Source organism: Chiloscyllium punctatum, chromosome 3, assembly GCF_047496795.1.
Source record: "Chiloscyllium punctatum isolate Juve2018m chromosome 3, sChiPun1.3, whole genome shotgun sequence".
NCBI classification, from domain to species: Eukaryota; Metazoa; Chordata; class Chondrichthyes; order Orectolobiformes; family Hemiscylliidae; genus Chiloscyllium; species Chiloscyllium punctatum.
This window is the reverse complement of record NC_092741.1, coordinates 146,927,881-146,949,281: the sequence shown is the minus strand read 5'-3', so window position 1 is coordinate 146,949,281 and position 21,401 is coordinate 146,927,881. Positions and strand designations below refer to the sequence as shown.

General features: G+C 37.8%; 1 protein-coding gene across 9 annotated transcripts in view; it reads left to right on the top strand.

Annotated features, from left to right (window-relative positions):
- LOC140466330 (CYFIP-related Rac1 interactor A) overlaps positions 1–20,164 on the top strand; it is a 214,683-nt gene extending 194,519 nt beyond the window's left edge. For all 9 annotated transcript variants that reach the window (XM_072561973.1, XM_072561964.1, XM_072561968.1 and 6 more), the window contains 9 exons: positions 727–848; positions 1,592–1,697; positions 2,346–2,482; positions 2,566–2,643; positions 2,739–2,855; positions 6,473–6,552; positions 7,140–7,266; positions 12,197–12,267; positions 17,166–20,164. In XM_072561973.1, coding sequence (XP_072418074.1) covers positions 727–848; positions 1,592–1,697; positions 2,346–2,482; positions 2,566–2,643; positions 2,739–2,855; positions 6,473–6,552; positions 7,140–7,266; positions 12,197–12,267; positions 17,166–17,235 — 908 coding nt within the window. In that variant the 3' untranslated portion in view covers positions 17,236–20,164. The remainder of the gene's footprint in view (positions 1–726; positions 849–1,591; positions 1,698–2,345; positions 2,483–2,565; positions 2,644–2,738; positions 2,856–6,472; positions 6,553–7,139; positions 7,267–12,196; positions 12,268–17,165) is intronic.
- The last annotated feature ends 1,237 nt before the right edge of the window (positions 20,165–21,401 follow it).

Below are 21,401 nucleotides of genomic sequence, written 5' to 3'. Positions count from 1 at the left end.
ATCCAGCAGAATTCAATGCAGTAAAAGTAAATATTATTAGTTCTGGCACATGTTGAGTTGGATCTTTCTGCCTGATTCTAATGTGAGGATGTGTTATTTAGTTATTTAAAGTTTTATTATTTTGAAATAAATTGAATTAAACATTTTAGCACTCATACTGCAAATTGAGAGTACTTAACACATTTTTTGAAAGCTTCAAGGGAATACATTCAGGTGTCTGCTGGCAGCTACATGCCTATGGTTGAACAAAAGTCCTCCCATGCAAGTCAATAGTCTAAACAGAGAGAGAAAATCTTTATCCATTTAATATATATGAATGAAGAAATAAAATATAAAAGCATACCTTGACTCTTTCAAACATTGATATCAATAATTAGCATTAGTCAAAATTCATGAGGGGTAATACTGACTTATTACAGCACCACAAGAAACTGATCATTTTTATTATTTCAAGCTGCTCATTAACTGGAAATTGCAGAAAAATAGGTTTGCAATTGCTTACTCAATGTAAAGGATATAAACATTTAAAATTATCAAGCAGCTATATCTGCAACTCTTTTACTAAACGCATGCTGCAGTGTAACAGCATTCAATTAAAAAGATAATTAAAGCATTCCTCTTGAAATCTGACTTTATCTTTCTCTTACTTAATTTGTCACCAAGGTGAATTTATTATGTACAAAATCTTGTTTCATTTCGCAATAGAATCTTCTCATATTTTTGTAGATGCACAACCTACAGATGGAGAGCGGGAGATTTGGAACCAGGTGAATGCTGTTCTGCAGGATTCTGAAAGCATTTTGACGGAACTGCAAGCTTATAAGGGAGCTGGTCAAGAGATAAGAGATGTATGCTAGTGACATTCATTTATTTATAAGTGTTGATTTAACTTTGAACACAAAGGCGTTGAGTGTTAATGATTTATTTTGAATTCTGTAAAAACAAATTATACCATTCTGTATTCATTAAAAACATGTATAGAAAGTAATAGAATGAATTGGCTTTGTATTTGACTCCTTTTAGAAAGCTATGTACCCTTTTTTTAACCATACTCATCGTGAAATTTGAAATTTCTGAAATACTATGGCCCCACAGAGAAACCTGATTAGAATCAATTATTATTAAAGTACATCTTCAGAGTACTCCAGTACTTAAAGATGGCCATGCTAATTTCAGGGCTTTCCATATAGTCTAATGATTTATAGTGAACTCAACTCAATATTGGGAATAAAGTAGTAAAAGCAAATTACGCAGATGCTGGAATCTGAAACCAAAAGAGAAATGCTGGAAAATCTCAGCAGGTCTGGCAGCATCTGTAAGGAGATTCAAAGCTTCGACAAAGGGTCAGTTAGACTCGAAACGTCAGCTCTTTTCTTTCCTTACAGATGCTGCCAGACCTGCTGATATTTTCCAGCATTTCTCTTTTGGTTAGGGAATAAAGTACCTATATTGCCTGATTTGAACTTTCAATAGAATCAGTATTGTCATATGACATTTCAATGTATGCATAATATAAAATGGTATCATAAGTTATTAATATCCAAAAGTTCTAAGGTGTGATACCAATGTGCAACATTTTGTTTTCTCCCAGGCAATTCAAAATCCCAGTGATGGCCAGCTGCAGGACAGAGCATGGAGCTCAGTCTGTCCATTAGTTGGAAGGCTTAAGAGGTTCTATGAATTCTCTATAAGATTGGGTAAGTTTTTAAACTGTCTACCTTACTTTCTATTTTTATGCAGATGGGGTCTAGGGTCAGATACACTGTTACACTGTACCATCCTGATATAACATAGAAAATCACATTTACTTTGCAGAGTTGCTACCAATGGGATACATGCCATCATGCTCAATCCCATTAAACAAACTAAGTAATGATCATTGGCATTAGATAGTCTGGAACTGCCCTGGAAAGTGACTTTTCCTGTGTAAATGCATTGGTAATAGTAAACTGCCAGCGGACACAATTAGATCAGGCTTTCTATCTTGAACTTGGAGGCAAATCTCTCAATCCATCAAATAAATCAACAATTAATTTGATATTGCGGGTGTGTGCAAGTGTTATTCCTAAAAGTGGAGAAGATCCTAACCAAATTCACAGTTATGTCATACCTTATATTCAAATGCATAGCCTATTTGAAGTTGTGTTAGTGGCTTGAAATCAACTAGTCTTATCTAGTCTTATGCCTGTGCAATTGTTTGTTATTGCAAAATCTGTTCAAACTGGATGTTAGCATGATTTACTAATCATAATTTTTGAAACTCATTCCATTACCGTTGCAAACTTTAAGTTGTGGTGGGAAAATGCAAACTCCTTTTACGAATTATTTTTGTATTGTCAATACAGAGAAAGCATTGCAGAGCCTTTTGGAGTCTTTAACCTATCCACCTTACACGCCAACTCAACATCTGGAACGTGAGCAAGCTCTGGCCAAACAATTTGCTGAAATTCTGCATTTTACTCTCCGCTTTGATGAGCTTAAGGTTAGATATACAAAATTGCATGTTATCTTTTTCATAAAATGCAAAAATTATTATGAATTACCATATCCTGTTTTCTTTCCTAGATGAAAAATCCAGCCATCCAGAATGACTTTAGCTATTATAGACGAACAATTAGTCGTAACAGAATTAATAATATGCATGTGAGTAGAGTATGTCAGAGACAAAATGTAATTAGTGAAATATGGTTTTCATGTCTTTGAAAGTAATCCATGCTCTCTTTATCTTGCTTGAGTAGTTAGATGCTGAGAATGAAGTGAACAATGAAATGGCCAACAGAATGTCCTTATTTTATGCAGAAGCTACACCAATGTTAAAAACATTAAGTGATGCAACTACCAAATTTGTATCAGAGGTATGTACACCAGATAAGGTACTGGTCTAAATTGTGATATAGTAATAATTGCCTTTTTTAGCTCATTACATAGGATCCCAGGGAACTAGCCAATTGGATATAAAAATTGGCTTGAAGATCAGAGACAAGATGGTAGCAGAGGGTTGCTTTTTGGATTGGAAACCTATGACCAGTGGTGTGCCACAAGAATGAGTGCTAGATCCACTGTGTTTCATTATTTATATAACTGATTTGGATGTGAATATAGGAGGTATGGTTAGTAAACTTGCAGATGACACCAAAATAGATGGTGTCGTTGACAGTGAAGATTATCTCCAAGAACAATGGGTCCTTGATGAGGTGAGTCAAGAATTGGCAAATGCAATTTAATTTAAATAGATGTAAGGCAAACAAGGGCAGGATTTACACTGTTAATGATAGGGCCCTGGAGAGTGTTGCTGAACAAAGAGACCTAGGGGTGCAGTTGCATCATTCCTTGAAGCTGGATTCTCAAAGAGACAAGGTGGTAAAGAAGACGACTGTTAAGCTTGCCTTCATTTGTCAGAAAATTGAGTACAAGTGTTGGAATATCATGTTGTGGCTGTACGGGATATTCGTGAGGCCACTTTTAGAATACTCTGTACAATTCTGGTCGCCCTTCTATAAGATGTTGTTAAACGTGAGAGGGTGAGGAAATGATTTACAAGGATGTTGCTAGGATGGGAGGATTTGAGCTATAGGGAGAGGCTGAATAGGTAGGGGCTTTTTTCCCTTGAGTGTCGGAGAGTGAAGGGTGGTGACCTTAGAGGTTTATAAAATCATGAGATACATGGATAGGGTGAATAGCTACGGTCTTTTTCCTAGGGTTGGGAAGTCCAAAACTAAGTTTAAAGTGAGAGGGAAAAGATGTTAAATGAACCTGAGGGGTACTTTCTTCATGCAGAAGGTGGTATGTGTATGGAATGAGTTGCCATAGGAAGTGGTGGAGGCTGGTACAAATGCAATATCAAAAAGATATCTGGTTGGGCATATGAATAGGAAGGGTTTAGAGTGATATGAGCCAAATGCTGGCAAATAAGACTAGGTCAGATTGGGATTTCTGTTCAGTGTGGATAAGTTGGACCAAAGGGTCTGTTTCCGTTCTGTATGGTTCTATGACTCTGTTACCTCACCTGAGTATTAACAGTATTGATTACTGTTCAGATGAGATCATGATTATAAACTTTTGTACTATTAAAAGGAATAGAAATTTGATTTTTCTTTTTAACCAAAGCCATAAAAAGTTATGCGTGAATTCCAGATAACATTTGAGGCATTATGTGATGACGGTAATAACAACCGGTCTATACACTTAAACATATGTTGACTTGCAGGAGTCTTTATTGTCAAACACTCACGACCAGAGTGTTTGCGTAAAATGATAAGTTGGTACCACTAATTTGGTATTGAATCTCCTCCTCATCAGTCATAGTCTTTAGAAGTAAATGACTTCCAAGGTATTTGTAATGTTTACCATACTTCAGAATGGTTTCGTTAATTTATATGGGATGCATGACATTCGGTTGAAATCAGTTTTGTTTTGGCAGTGTTCGAGGCTAAGTTGAATTTCTTCTATTCAGAATTAAAGAGATTGATAACAATATGTAATCCTGTTGGAGTGATCAATGTTACTGCAATTCTCCACAAACCGTATTTCATAATGGCTTTGATATTTATTTTAGTTTTGGCATGGAAACAATTGAGATTAAATGATTTCATCTATGCAGTACTTGATACTGGCACTACAGGACAATTAACCTTTGATAAATTGAATGAGCATTATCAGGTAGATTATAAATAATTTCAGGCTATCACGTAGCTTCAGTTAACCCCAGTTTGGATTTTGAAGGCATCAGTTTTCAGGTGTTCCACTCAAGATGTTTGTAGTTCCGTCACCATGAAACAATTACAAAATTGTGAAAGCGTTTCTTGGAATCCCCAGAGCCTTGTGATTTGCTGTATTAAACGCTTTGGTCAGGTTCATTAATGCAATGAAGTGTTGTATACCGACATAAGCAACTTTAAAGTTTGTACCTTCTTCAAAGCCTCCACATACTACTGGTAGTGTGGCAACCAGAAATGTATACAATATTCCAGATGCAGCTCACTAAAGTTCTGTACAGCTGCAACATGATTTGAATCTTTTATTATTTCTGTGACCTGATCAATGAATGTAATATTGCGTGCTATGTGCCTTCCTGACTACCTTATGGCCACTTTCGTGGGACTGTGGACCTGTATGCCTGGGGTCCCTTTGTGTTGATGCTTCTAAGGATTCTGCCATTTGTTGTATACTTCACTCCTACATTAGATCTTCGAAGATGCATTTGTCCGGAATAAACTTCATCTTCCATTTCTCTACCTCAAATCTCCAACCTGTCTGTATCCTGCTCTATCCTCTGGCAATCCTCCGCATTATTCGCAGCACTTTTAATGTTTGTGTCATCCACAAACATCATAATCAGGCCAACTACGTTCTCCTCCAAATCATCTGTTCATGTTACAAACAACAGGGTTGCTCCATTGATCCCTGCAAAACACCTCTGTTCACAGATCTCCAGTCGGAAAAATACCTTTCCACTGCTACTCTATCTTCTATGACCAGGCCATCCTACCAGCTCACCGCAGATCCTTTTTTATCAACCTGCCATTTCAAAGGGCTTTCTAAAGTCCATATAAATGTTACCTCCCTGCCCTCTGTCTTTGTCTTTGTCTTTGTCTTATCCTCAAATGATTCAACCTAGTTTGTGAGACACAACATTCCCCATGCAAAGCCATGCTGCCAATTGCTAATTAATCCATATATTTCCAAATGTAGGTGAATCCTGTCCCTAAGAATCTTTTCCAATAACTTCCCTACCACTGACGTAAGGCTCACAGGCCTGTAATTTCCTGGATTATCCCTGTTGCCCTTCACCAAAGGAACAATATTGGTTATTCTCCGGTCTTCTGGGATCTCTCCTGTGTCTAAAGAGGTTACAAAGATTTCATATAAAGCGTCAGCAATTTCCTTACCTGCCTCTCTCAGTATTCTGGAATGCTGGCCAGCCAGTGACGCCCACGTTCCATCAGTGTTTCTTTTAAAATACAGGGTCCGGGAAATCACAGTGTAGCCTCTGGAGAGGGGCAGGTGGTGTGGCAGTATCTTCATTTCTGAAGGGTAAAGTTCCCTTATGCTGCTCTATATCAGACCCAGCCCCACCTGGACCTGGATCATTTCCAGAAGTGCCAAGTCAGAGACTGTCTGCACCTGTGGTGAAGTTCTAAATTTAGGTAGTGGACCTCTTCATGCATGGATACTCCTGGTGCCAGTTACTGGAAGTGTTCACAGCACTTGCAGCCACTTTAATAAATTGTTCGACACTTGTACCTGGTCCAAAGTAAAATGTGTCTCCCAAAACAGGTCAAAATGATGGTTAACTACAAGGATTCAGTCTGACTGCAACGGATAGAGAATGAAGTCTTTTGACTGTGAATCACTGTTGATAAAGTTATAGGGAAAGCTGAGCTTCACAGTGGTCAATAAGTGCCTTTTGTACAATATTCAGCTTGTGGATTTGTTCTTATGCTTTAAATTATAGCTGTTTTTCTATTTTTAGAACAAGACCCTGCCTATAGAAAATACAACTGATTGTTTAAGTACAATGGCTAGCGTGTGCAAAGTCATGTTGGAAACACCGTAAGTATGATTCAGAAATTCCTATTTTCAAATTATTGTGCCATCTATTGATTAGACTTCTATGTGAGATTCGTACTTTGTCCAAAGATCATTTCCCAAAAGGGACCTGATGGGCAGTGAGATCCACAATTCTGAATGTATAAAATAAAATAAAATAGTCAAAAGGACTAGAATCATTCCAGTCTTTTCTGTCTATTTGCAAAAAGTGTACTCATAGCATTTGGGCTGTGGAGTCATGGGGAAATGCAGTGAATTACAGAAAAACAGTCCGTCATAATGAATAAATTATGCTTCTTAAATTAGCAGTTAAAAAATGTATGCATCAGGCATGTTACAATTTTTGATGCCCTATGATGCTGAATATATGCTGGTGTGTGTATCTCTTTTTTTTTCACCTGCTGGTGGTGATTGTTTTTAATTAACCAATCAGCATTATCTTGAAAACCAGAGAAACATGAAATGTACCTTGTAAACATATCACTTCCATTGGTAATAATGAAAATACTGTAACACAGTTTAATATTCAATATTGTAATAACTATTTGTTACTTTTAAGTTTGCATTTTAATCTTTTTCCTTTTAACTAGGGAGTACAAGAGTAGATTCACCAATGATGAAACTCTGCTGTTCTGTATGAGAGTGATGGTGGGCGTCATTATACTCTATGATCATGTACACCCTGTGGGAGCATTCGCAAAAACATCAAAAATTGATGTAAGGAAATATATATGGGAGAAAATAGGCATCATTATTGTGTTCAATAAGAATGTAAAATAAGGCTGCCATGTTTCATTGGACTAAACCACACTCTCACTTTAAGTGGTTGGTTTTTATTTCCATCTGCTCCCTTTATAACTTTATTTGTAAAAGTTTAAAAAATGCTGATTTTCATGCTTTGTGAAGTATTGATCTATCCCTGCTTCACATTCTCTATATGCGTGATCATTCTATCGAATCCAGAAGCCAGTTTCTTTGGTCTTTATTTAAAACCAGCTCTATAATGGAATGAGGAATACAACGGGTTCCAAGTGATCAATTGTGATAGGGGACTCTCTAGTCAGAAGAACAGACAGACGTTTCTGCACTCAGCAGCAAAAAATCAAAATGGTGTATTGCCTCCTTGATGCCAGGATCAAGGATGTCTCAGAGAAGGCGCAGAATGTTCTCAAAGGGGAGAGGGACCAGCAGGAGGTCATTGTACACATTGGAACCAAAGACCTAGGAAGGGAAAAGGAGGAGATTCTGAAGGGAGAATACAGAAAGTTAGGCAGGAATTTAAAAGGGAGGTCCTACGATGTAGAGAGTGTAGGAATAGGAGGATAGAGCAGATGAATGCGTAGCTGAGGAACTGGTGAATGGGAGAAGAGTTCACATTTTTTGGATCATTGGAATCTCTTCTGGGGTAGAAGTAACCTGTACAAGAAGTTGGATTGCACCTGAATTGGAAGGGGGCTAATATACTGGCAGGGAGATTTGCTAGAGCTGCTTGGGAGGATTTAAACTAGTAGGTGGGTGGTGGTGGTGGAGATGGAGGACCCAGGGAGGTAATGAGGAATGTGATCAGTCTGAGACGAGTACAATTGAGAAAGGGACCACGTCAAACAGGCAGGGACAAAGCAGAGAACAAGGAAGGACTGTTAAACTGCATTTACTTCAATACAAGAGGCCTAACAGGGAAGGCAGATGAACTCCAGGCTTGACTGAGATACCACAGCAATTACACAGACGTGGCTCAGGGATGGACAGGACTGGCAGGCTACAATATTCCAGGATACAAATGCTACAGGAAGAATGGAAAGTGGAGCAAGAGAGGAGGGGAAGTGGTGTTTTTGATAAGGGATAGTATTACACCTGTGCTTAGGGATGATTTTCCTGGGAATACATCCAGGGAAGTTATTTGGGTGGAACTGAAATGGATGTTGTTATTGGGATTGTATCATAAACTGCCTAATAGTCAGCGGGAAATTGAGAAACAAATTTATAAGGAGATTTCAGTTATCTGTAAAAATAATAGGGTGGTTATGGCAGGGGATTTTAACTTTCCAAACATAGTTTAGAGCTGCCATTGTGTTAAGGGTTTAGACAGAGAGGAATTTAAGTGTGTACAGTAAAAGTTTCTGATTCAGGATGTGAGTGTACCTACCAGACAAGGTGCAAAAGATTGATCTACTTTTGGGAAATAAGGCAAGGCTGGTAACTGAGGTAACTTGGGGGGGAGCATTTTGGAGCCAGCAACCATAATTCTTTCAATTTTAAAATAGTGATGGAAAAGGATAGACCAGATCTAAAAGTTGAAGTTCTAAATTGGAGGAAGACAAATTTTGACGGTATTAGGTAAGAACTTTGAAAAACTGATTGGGGGCAGATTTTCACAGATAAAGGAGCAACTGGAAAATGGGAAACCTTCAGAAATGAGATAATGAGAGTCCAGGGACAGTATATTCCTGTTTGGGTGAAAGGAAAGGCTGGTAGGTGTAAGGAATGCTGGATGACAAGAGACATTGAAATTTTGGTTAAGGAAAAGAAGGAAGCATAAGGCACGTATAGACAGCAGTAATTGAGTGAATCCTTAGAGTAAAAAAGGAGTCTGACTGTACTTAAGAGTGAAATCAGGACGGCAAAAAGGGGACATGAGATTGCTTTGGCAAATAGGATTAGGGAGAATAGAAGGATTTTTATAAATTCATTAAGGACAAAAAGGTAACTAGGGACAGAATAGGGCCTCACAAAAATCTGCAAGGTAGCCTATGTGTGGAGCTGCAGGATTTGGGGGGAATACTAAATGAGTATTTTGCATCCGTGTTTACTGTGAAGAAGGACATGGAAACTATAGAATGTGGTGACATCTTGAAAAATGTCCATATTACAGAGAAGGAGATATTGTATGTCTTGATATACATCAAAGTGGATACATCCCCAGGACCTGATCAAGTGTACTGTAGACCTCTGTGGGAAGCTAGAGAAGTGATTGCTGAGGCCCTTACTGAGACATTTATGTCATTGGTCACAGGTGAAGTGCTCGAAGACTGGCGGTTGGCTAACTTGATGCTATATTTTTAAGAAAAGTGACAAGGAAAAGCCAGGGAAGTATAGACCAGTGAGCCTGACATCAGTGGTAGGCAAATTGTTGGAGGGAATCCGGAGCGACCAGGCTTTATATGTATTTGGAAAGGCAACGACTGATTAGAGATAGTCAGCATGGCTTCGTGTGTGGGCAGTCGTGTCTCATGAACTTGAGTGAGTATTTTTTGAAGAAGTAACAAAAGAGGATTAATGAGAGCAGAGCAGTGGACGTGATCCATATGGACTTCAGTTACGCGTTCGTCGAGGTTCCCCATGGGAGACTGGCTAGCAAGGTTGGATATTATCGAATACAGGGAGAACTAGCCATTTGGATGCAGAACTGGCTTGAAGGTAGAAGACAGAGGGTGGTGGCGGAGGGTTGCTTTTCAGACTGGAGGCCTGTGACCAGTGGAGTGCCACAAGGGTTGGTGCTGGGTCCACTACGTTTCTTAATTAATAGAAATTATTTGGATGTGAGCATAAGAGGTATAGTTGGTAAGTTTGTAGATGACATCAAAATTGAAGGTGTAGCGGACAGTGCAGAAGGTAACCTCAGAGTACAATGGGATCTTGATCAGATGGACCAATGGGCTGAGGAGTGGCAGAAGGAGTTTAGTTTGGATAAATGCAAGGTGCTACAGTTTGGAAAAGCAAATCAGCACAGGACTTACACACTTAATGATAAGGTTCTAGGGAGTGTTGCTGAACAAAGAGACTTTGGAGTGCAAGTTCATAGTTCCTTGAAAGTAGGTAGGATAATGAAGAAGGCATTTGGTATGCTTTCTTTTGTTAGTCAGGAGTATTAAGTACAGGAGTTGGGAGGTCATATTGCGGCTGTACAGGACATTGGTTAAGCCACATTTGGAACATTGAATTCTGGTCTCCTTTCGTAAGGATGTTGTAAAACTTGAAAGGGTTCAGAAAAGGATGTTGTCAGGGTTTGAGAATTCCCGCTAAAAGGAGTGGCTGAATACGTTGGGGCTGTTTTCCCTGGAGTGTCGGATACTGAGGGGTGACCTTTTAGAGGTCTGTAAAATCATGAGGAGCATGATTAGGATAAATAAACAATGTTTTTTTCCCTGGGGTGGGGGTGTCCAGAGCTAGAGGGCATAGGTTTAGGATGAAAGGTGAAAGATATAAAAGAGATCTAAGGGGCAACCTTTTCACAGAGAGAGTGGTACATGTATGAAATGAGTTACCAGAGGAAGTGGTGGAAACTGGTACGATTGCAGCATTCAAAAGGTGTCTGGGTGAGTATGTGAATAGGAAGGGTTCAGAGGGATATGGGCCAAGTGCTGGCAAATGAGTCAAGAGTAGGTAAGGATATCTGGTCGGAGTAGATGAGTTTGAACGAAGGGTCTGTTTCCGGGCTGTATGTGTCTCTGATTCTAAATGTATTGATTAAGAAAAGCAGATTCATTTCTGATAGTTTGAAATTTTCTCACCACCTCATGTCAAGTGGAATCATTTTGAGGGTCTCAGGGTCAGGTTGCAGCGAATAGGGTTTCACTTTAGGAAATGTTATTGAAATTGAGTGGTTGAGTAAGGAACTGTATACATCTAATGCTTCACTCTGACAAAGTACTTGAGTGACTAAATATTGGCTCCAGGAGTATTTTTTACCAACTGGCTTTCTGGATTCTGATACATTAGACCACCACATCGTGAACTGGGTTCAAATTTGAGACCCGATCAGTGGTACAAGTACTCAGTAGACAGGAATAGCATGTGGCCACTTCTGTATTGCCAGTCAATTGCCAAATGCACTTTTTTTGGTGCGAAGTGCTCTTTGCTTACTTACCGCTTGATATTCAAAGTTAACACAAGGATAGACAGCACTATATTAGCATTTTGCATGAAGCAGCAATGTTGGTGGCTCAAGTAATGATAACCATAATAAACTGAAAAAGAGAACTCACTGTGAAGTAAAGGGGCTAACTTGTAATTACAATGTAACAAGATTTGTCCACTCTACAAAAATTAAATCTGACTTAAATATGGAAAAGGAGGAAAAGCAGCCATCTTGGGAAGTACTTTTCTTCAGCAATAGGAAATGAAGACTGATTTTTTTTATATATATGACATATGCTCCAAGACCCTTTTTCTTATAAGGTCGTTCAGTGATATTTTTGCAAATTTACTAGATAGAGACATTAAGTTACTGTGAAGCAGCATGAAATACACTTGGGGGCCTATACTTTTTTCATGCTGGCTGTGCATTTGTTTTGGTTTGCCAACTCATTTGATAAATTTATCATCAAGATTATTAGCAGACATTAAGATCATTAAGTGGAAATCCAGATCATTACTAGCAAATGGCTGATTCCAATTGAAGATTCATATGAATTCTGAGCTTCATTTTATGACATTTTAATGGGTTTGTAATAGATTGCATTTGATTTGAAGCAAATTCTTTTGAAGAGATGGATGATTTAAACAGTCCATTCAAGGCCACAACAGGACATTATGTTAAAATATGCCAACAGTCTAAAGAGATAATGGTGTAAAGCTTCAACAGAGAAATATAATAAATGTTTGTATTACTTACTGAAACTTAACCATTGCTTATGTTATATCTCAGATGAAAGGATGCATAAAAGTGTTGAAAGAGCAGCCACCAAACAACGTGGAAGGTCTTCTGAATGCACTCAGGTAAGATTTCTTTTTTTTTTCCTAACCAGATTCTTTTAAGAATTAATGTGAGTGCAGTCTGCTTTATCTGCAGTCGATTTGTAGCTCATATCTAATGGTCGTATATCTAATGTCTGGCCAGTTATGTATAGTTTTAGCCTTGAGGTATGAAAATGATGTTTTTTCCATTGTATTTAGTAAGTACTGATACTTGAATTTCACTGGATAAAGTAAAGTAACTATTCATTCCAAGCTGTTGTATTCAATGAAATTCCATGTAGAACCTAACCTTCCTTTGAATATAATCATAAAACCATTTGTACATTGCATTCTAGCTTAATCTACTTGAACTGCTCAGTGTTTGAGAGTGAGTGCTTCCATTTCATGTCCGGTTTCTGATACTTGTCTGTAAAGGGCTATCTTGGGTATACCCTGTTGTTATTAATATACTGGGGAAAACTTTGTACAGTTATGTTATGGATTTTGGTGGAGGTCAAGTTGAGTGGCTTTTCATTTGTGAGGTACATGAGAGTTTGAGAATTAGTGTCCACTTCACAGATAGCATGACATACTATGCTAGATGAACAAGTATTTACTTGAAAGGATATGCCTTTATCCATGTCCAGCGGTTGGTGGTGTTCCATCTCATATAGAGTTTGAGGCCACTTGAAGATTAAGACTTCTGGATTTCACTTGTGCTATATTAAGATATGCAATGAACACATTGTAGGGCAGGCAAATTAAGGACTTCTGTCCAAATTAAGAAACAAGTTTTCAATATGCACCAGTTTTATATATATTTTGGACTTTTGCTGAAATTTTCTGCTTTACAAGATGAAAAATGTTTCTACGAGAGAAATTAGCATGTTTTTAATTCAAGTGCCTATGAGTAACCTTGCTCACTCTGAGGACAGGCACTACATGTATTGAGTATAATTTACTTGAGTAGGAAGGCTAGGTGGTTGCCCATCATCATCTCTGTTCTGAATAATTCACTGAAGCAGTGGGCAAGTCAGTCAACTGTGGCTAAAAAAGCAATTTAAGGAATGTATAAGATTTAAGAAAAGGTCTATAAAATTACCAGGGATGGTAAGAAGTCTGAAGATTGGGAGGTGTTGCCTAAAAAGGAGTACACTAAAGTGTTCTTCCTTTGTGTGACAGACAAAAGGCCAAAAACAGACTCAGAATTTAATTAAATAACCCTTCTTTATTTTATCTCTTTAAGTACCAATACCTAATATAAAACTGACATTCATTGCAAAATTTACTTCTTCAATTCACTTCATTTCACTTCACTTCACTTGAATTTAATTCACGTTTAACCCTAACTCTAATTGGCTTGAATCAAATACTACCTCAATTTGAATAAAGTGACCAACTTTGTACTCCATGTAGATCTCACCTCATGGTTCTTCATTTTCTTTGGAGGTAACTTCAGGACATATTCTTCTCAAATGTTGGTCTCTTAGCCTTCCCCTGAGAACATCCTTTGTTCTGCTAACTTACCTCAAAATATGTTCAATTTTCAGAATGTCTTATGGCACTCAGCACATGAATTGATCAAATCTCGATCATGTTGTTCAATCCCAACCAATGAAATTTATGGTAAATAACTCTTAAGTGTTTGCACCGAGTTGTAAACAGCTACATTACATGCTCTCTATAAGTTGTATGGTGTCAGTATATTTAGAGACACATGATACTTGCTTTATTTGGTCAACACTTTGAGGTCAGAGTTTAAACTGGCTTGACCAAAATTCCAAGTATGCTTGATTGTAGCTCTTACCCAGTCTAGTAGCCATTTCTGCTGCTGGCCACCTGACCACAGAGGATTTTAAAATGCAGCAAAGGAAGACCAAGACCAAGAAACTGATAAAGAAAGGGAGAAAATAACGTAGACCGTGAAAACTTCTACAGATGCAATGTTTGACAAAGACAAATGTGGGTGCATTACAGGCAGGGTCAGAAGAATTTATGATGAGGAATTGTGAAATGGCAGAGAAGCCAAATACATCCTATCTCAGCCCATGACATCATCACTGAATATCACTATGTTGTTACCAGGACTACCACTATTGTTTTTGAAACTATCCAGCATCTGCTGTACTTTATCCATGATTAATTATGTATGATGTATCTACCTTCATTGAGGAAGATACGAGAACTGACCCAGAATCAGAAGTCTAAGGAACTTGGGAGAATTATGAAAATTACTAGTAACAAGAAGGTTGTGTTGGAGAAATTAATGGGATTGAACGATGATCAGTCCCTGGGATCTGAGCATTGAAAGAGAGAACTTATTTGTCCACCACCCTCATAGCTAGCATCTTCGAAAATTCTATAAATTCTGAAATATATCCCACAGATTGGAAAATCATGCTTTGTACCATTGTAAATGTCGCCTCACTATTTAGGAAAAGAGGGAGAGGGATAACAAGGAGCCGTAGATCTGTTGGCCTTGCATCAGTAGTAAGTAAAATGCTGGAACCAATTATAAAAGATGTGGTAAATGGACACTTGGTTAATAATGGTCTGATTCAACATAGCAAATCCTTGTGAATGGAAATTCATGTTTGAACCTGTTAGAGATTGTTGCGGCTGTTAATAACAGAATTTATAAAGGGGATTCAGTGAAAATATTGGACTCTGATTTTCAGATGCCTTTTGATAAAGTAATCCCTATGAGTTTGGTCAGCAAACGGAAAGCACCGGGATTGGGGATAATGTACCAGCATGAATTAAGGCTAACAGGCAGAAACAGTAGGTTGAAATAGGTCATTCTGTCACTGACAGTTTGTGACTAATGGAGCACTGCAAGGATCAGTACTTGGGGCCCAGCTGTTCACAGTACATATCAATAATTTGGATATGTCCTGAGAGGAAATCCAAAGTGGTTTCAGAGAAGTTGTCATCTAATGAGTGGTCAAGACCATGGCAGATGGAATCTACTTTGGAAGTGTGTGAGATTATCCACTTTGATAGGAGGAACACATGTGCCCAGTATTTTTTTTGAGTAATGATTAGAAAGTGTAGATGCACTCAGGGACCTGGGTGTCCTTATTGGTGAATCACTGAAATCTAGCATGCAGATGCAGCAAGCATTCAGGAAGGCTAATGGTATGTTAGCATTTGTCATTTGAGGAGTACAGGAGTGGTGAAGTTTTGTTTCAGTTGTATAAATTCTTGGTCAAACCACACCTGAAGTAGTATGTGCAGTGTTTCCCTTTGACAATACTGTCCTTCTTAACGTAATTGAGAGAGTGCAATGAACATTTATGAGACTTCTCCCCAGGATAGCGGGACTGTCCTATGAAGGGAGATTGGAGAAACTAAGCCTCTATTCTGTAGAATTTCGAAGAAAGCTATCAAATACCTAAGAGATAGACTAGATAGGTGCATGTAAGATATTTACTGTAGTTGGAGAGTCTAAAACCAAAGGGTACAATTTCAAAATAAGGAAGAAACCATTTACGTTGATGATGAATGAATTGTGACGAATTTTACTCAGTGAAACACCAATGACGAAAATATATATGGGCCAAGTTTGAGAAAAGACATTGAAATAGATGAGCACTCATGATTGTGTTGAATGAGAGAGCAGATTCAGAGGGTTAAATGGCTTACTCCCACTCCTGTGTTCCCATGAAAGGTAGAGGTGGTCTCCTCATCCAAAAGCATTTTGAAGCTCTAAAGTAACCGATTTAGGGCCATTTTCCCACTGTGCTGGAAACACAGCAGGACAAGGAAGAGATCTCCTCTGCCATATGTGGAGATATTCAGTAAAAGCTGGCAGAGGGGAGCGGCCTACTATTGGGCACTCTATGATTATGGAAGAGGTCCCAGCAAGGACAGCAAATGCAAAAACATACCCTGATCTCACCACTGGTTCCCCGAGTTACCTCTCTCAGTGGCCCTGTTGGGACTGAAGACCAGTCAGCCCTCTGATTGACCAACAGTTCTTAGATAATCTGCAACCTTTAGGCATGGGGGTTTTGATGCCTGGCAGTTCATCACATGATGGCATCGATTGGGGTCACTGCTCCAAGAAATAGCTGAGATCAGGTTTGCTCCAGCTTTTTGACCCACTGAAAGCACCACCATCACCTTCCTCAAATTCAGTATGTTAAATGCAGAACAAAATTCCCAGCAGTGTGCCTTAGCAATGTTCCTTGGTTTCTAGGAGTTGAGCGGTCATCTTATTGAGGCCTTTAAAATCATAGAGATTTATTAGTTTACATTTTAATTAAGTTGGGTATGTTGGGACCTTTACTGCAAAGGCAAATAAGTGGAGCTAAGGTACAGATCAGCCATTCTTTGATACTCTGGTGCAGTTTGAAGGCCTTCTACCAGTTTGTGCGATTCTCAGACTGATCTCTCCAGGCACTCCTGCTGTAAAGTATGTTGTTTTCCACAGCAGCCCTTTCTTTAATATCTTATTTGAATGAAGCTACTAACAATTTTGTGTTTCATTTGAAGCCCAACACCTGAAATAAAAGAACATCACAGTAATCCAGTTTGTCTTTTTTGGTGGTTTGTGCGAATAATTTGATAAATATATTGCATTGTTAGTAATCCAGTGCTTAATTAAACTTTGACAAAGGTGTGGAAAGAAATTCTGTGGCAGATTAAATAAAGTTGTTTTTGACTGGGGTGTTTATATCTATTCATATTAATTAAATCCAAGAGAGCCCTATTGAATTGTTTAAAAACAGCTGTTGTGTTTATATGGGGCAGTATTGCCCATAGGAAAGGGAAGAAAAACTACATTTATGAATTGACATTTTGGACCAAAACACCCCAAAAATATGGGCATATACTGTCAAACGTAATTATTAAAAACTTTAACATGCAGGCCATAGTTTTGCCGACTGTGGGTGATTAGTTCCTTCAATAATATGTGTATACTATTAAATTTTTAGGTACACCACAAGACACCTGAATGATGAATCAGCATCCAAACAGATTCGAACCATGCTTCAAGTTCAGTAACTGCTTGGGCAAGAGGATCTCTGTCCTGACCTCAGAAGATGTACATGTTTACATAATTTAATACAAGTTGGTGTTAATACTTATTTGTCTTATTTACCATAACCATTCCCTCCTCATCACTTAACATATGAAGAAAAGCCTTTATAATAAAATTGATGAATGGCATTTTTTTATTTTTACATAGCATAATATGAAGCATACCTGCAGCCTTATATTTGATGTTGCAAAGTGCGGTTTGTTTTTGGCAGAATTGATGTACAATGCTGTTTTGCTCCAGTATGAATTTCTCTATATTACTATAAAGATCCGGTACATCTGCAAATCTTTGTGTAAATTTTGCTAGTGTTTTAGTGTCTTAGCATTCAGGGAAACAGTTCTTACTATGACAAAGAACAACACAAGCTTGCTGATTTTTTCACGTTGTCTTACACATGTTTGGTCAGTCAGCTACAATGGGCATAGATCATTGAGATCTGCACCTTGTTCCATCTGGTGTTCATATTTGGTTGGAATATGCTTTTGAGCTTTGAAGAGATAACATCTCTTTTACTAGCCTGCAGCAATGAATTTAAGAATCACTTTTACACTCTACTAGTTTATCTGTCATTTAAAAAAAAATGAACAGAACATGAAATGTTAAAAAAAGGCCGTAACATTAAGAAGCCATACCATTTTAACTGCACAATTTCTGTGCTAGCATTTTAAAGCAGGCCATTAATAGATTAAGATGATTTTCTTCTCTGAGCTTCACAACATGAACATAAAAATAAGATTACATGTCTAGTCTGGACTTATTGGGCATTTTAAATTTGCCAAGTTGTGCATTTTACATTATATGCACTCAGTTAAAAGAAGGGGGAATACTATACACTGGCAAAACGTGAAGTATGCTGATAAGCAACAGGCAGCATTGGTACAGGGTCACGTGCTTTTGAATGTATTTATAGTCATTGCTAAACACGTACTACAGACTGATAAATCAATCTATACAAATTTTATTACATAAGAGTGTTATGCTGCGAAATAATAGTAAAAATCACTTTAATAATTGAGGGCAAATGTTGAACCTGAAATGATATCTGCAAAATATATCTGAGGGAAGCAAAGTGAACCGAAGGGAGAATAAACAAAAAAACATTTTAAGGAAAATTATATAGGCCTATAAGAAGAGAGGGTATGTTTCTTTAACGTCTTCATCGATGTAAAACTATATTTCTATTTCAACATATTTTTTATACAAGCAATAAAATTTCACGTGTTGCATTCTATGAATGAAGTGCACATAAATTAAACGCAATTTAATAAGAATTCTAACAAAATATATCACGCCTGTATTCTGCAAGTAGGGGATATGTCACAGTAACCCACATAATTATATTTGTTTCCATAATGTGATTGAATGAATAATCCACAATTGCTGAAGTTTTGAATAGTCAGCATCATGTGTGAAAGTATAAATTATAGTACATGCGTGCCAAGAGATATTCTCTTTATACCACAGGTTTACCGTTCATTTTTAAGAAAGATTTTCGCTTAATAGGGTAACAATGGTAGTAGGGATTTTCTAAAGCTGCCTTCTGGTCATGCAAGCTGGCTCTCATCTCCTTGAAGAGATGATTAGCCAGTATCATGAACTGAGGAAAATATCCTTAGGGCAAGTACAGATTTTCCTCTTCAAGCATTGTATTTTACTTGTACATTTGAGATTCTAACTCAGTGGCCCTTTGTCTTTGTGGATATACTATAAAAATGTGAGCAAACTTAAAGTTCACAAGTTTAATTTTTATTGGCAATCAGAATGCTTCAACTATTATTTTGAAGCATTTCTATGTATTTGAAGCCTTTCCATTACATCTGGAGTGTCTGACAGAATACACGTTGGAGTTAGTTGAGTATTAAAATTTTATAAAACATTTACTTTTTTAAAATCACAACTAGAAAACTGAGTTAAAATCTAGGATTGGTCAGTTGTTTCCATGGCAGTGTTTTTTTTGGGAAAACAACAGCAATGAGTTAAGTGGATCACGAGTGATTGTATAGTAGGATCAACCATTGAAATTAATGTCTTGTACTTGTGGAAAAGTGAAAATATTTTCTTGGATTGTTGCAGCCACCACTAGTACAAGTTGACACTTGTATAAATAGCGTACTGAATTCAGTGGCGAAATGGCCACTATGGGGGTTAAATTTGATTGATTGCATCCACATCACATTAGGTGCCTTGAGAGATCTGCCGCAACAATTTGATACAGTTGAATACTGTGACCAATTTGAGCCAGGTGAATCTGTTACTGCACTGTAGACTATTATAAAGGACCCAAGGATATTGTATTTTTTTAAGTATATTGGCTTGGATTTAATTGCAATGTCGGATTCAAGAATGTCCCTTTCACACAGATGAAAAAAAATTTACATATAAGCCCATAGAATCTCAATTCCAGCACTAATGAGATATAACTATCATAGCATTTTTTTTGCATTGCAGCCTTTCGTTAAAGTTGCCAAAGTGAGAGCACAGTAATAGAGAGTCAACAACTTCTGTGAACACTTGATCATCACATTGTTAGCATTAATTATAAGTTTCAGAAGATTTATTTGGCAAGATTGTTTGTTTGTGAACGGTATTTTGAATGCACTGGAAAATGAAAATGTGGCTTAACGCATTCCCCAAAGAAGTAATATCTGCCACTTTAAAATCTGTTTAAAGTTGGTTTAGAGATCAGGCCTTTTAAACGGTGGCATGACACTTCAATTCCATTGTAGTAAAACAGTGTTCATCCTATGTGAGATTTGCTATTTTATTCCACTATGATTTATTGTTGCAGTTTAATATGAGTAATAAAAGCTTTGATATTGTTTGTGATACATTGTATATTGCTCTGTATTTTGAATTCTAACTTAAACTGGATTAAAACTTATGAAAAGTCAATTAGTCTGATACTGCTATTATTTAAGTAGACAGGCAAGAGGCCAGAAGAACACAGCAAAGGGTGTGTTATTGGAAGCATCATACTGGATGGGTTCTTCAAAAGACATTGCAGAAAATTTGCTCATCAGAATCTAACCAACTGACTGAAATACGGATTCTGAATACAGTCTGGATATTTTTTGTTATGCATGCGTGAAATCAAAATAAAACTAGAGTGTGCACTTGTTCCTAAATGAACTGATAAGTGAGTATTATATGTACTGCACAAACAAAGTATTGGTAGTTGGTGTTCTAATTATGCCAGTAATCTTAACAGGCACTCTTTTTTTTTTGTAAAAAGGTGTGCTAATAAGTCAAGAAAAGCATCTAAATGAAATCCGGTCAATATCTGAAAGGAAAGGAAGTGTGATTGAATATGTTTTCAGGAAAACCCGATCAGTCAATTATACTTGAGATTCTTTATATAATAATTAATGCCAATACTGAATCCCCAGAGCCCATGCCTTTGTAAGTTGTCATGCTCTTGTTGGATCTATACTTTCATGTAGTATTGCTGTGGTCTGTTAAAACTCCCTCCTCCTGATCCCATCCTATGTTTTGAGATCCTTCCCTTTAATAAATTTACTGTAATCATTTGTTCGGTAACCCAGTGCAATGAACCCCATCCCCAGATTTAAAGTTTCCACTTTCCCCAGGACTCCATGGACATCACCAATAAGCCACTGGTCATTATGCCCACATGCCTCTGTCCTACTTCCTGGACTGACATGCTAGAATAGCCTGGACTAAGAATGACCCACCCCGAGGACCAGGTCTCCAGAGCATCTACCTGTAATTCCCTGGCTGGTTGCATTTGACTTGTAAAGACTGAGTAAAGTCCAATTCCTGCACTGCAGGGACATAGATCTCCAGACACTGGGTGGACCGAAAGCCTAATTGACTGTGGGCAAATCACTGAATCAGATGAGCCCATAAGCTTGTGTGTAGTTCCCTTTGACCCCACGAAGGATTGCTCCCCTTTGACTCAGATTTGGCTATTTGCTTGAAGCACATGCAGTGTATTTGTCATGTAAACTGCTGACACATTCTGCAAGCTGCTGCAGTACTGTGCCTCACTCATTTCATTGATTACTCAGTGCTTGAAGTGCAGAGGGGAAGGTGGGCTACTTGTCACAATGAAGAACAATATAAGCAACATAGACTGACAGACTCCAACCAAGTGAGTGAGCATGAAGAA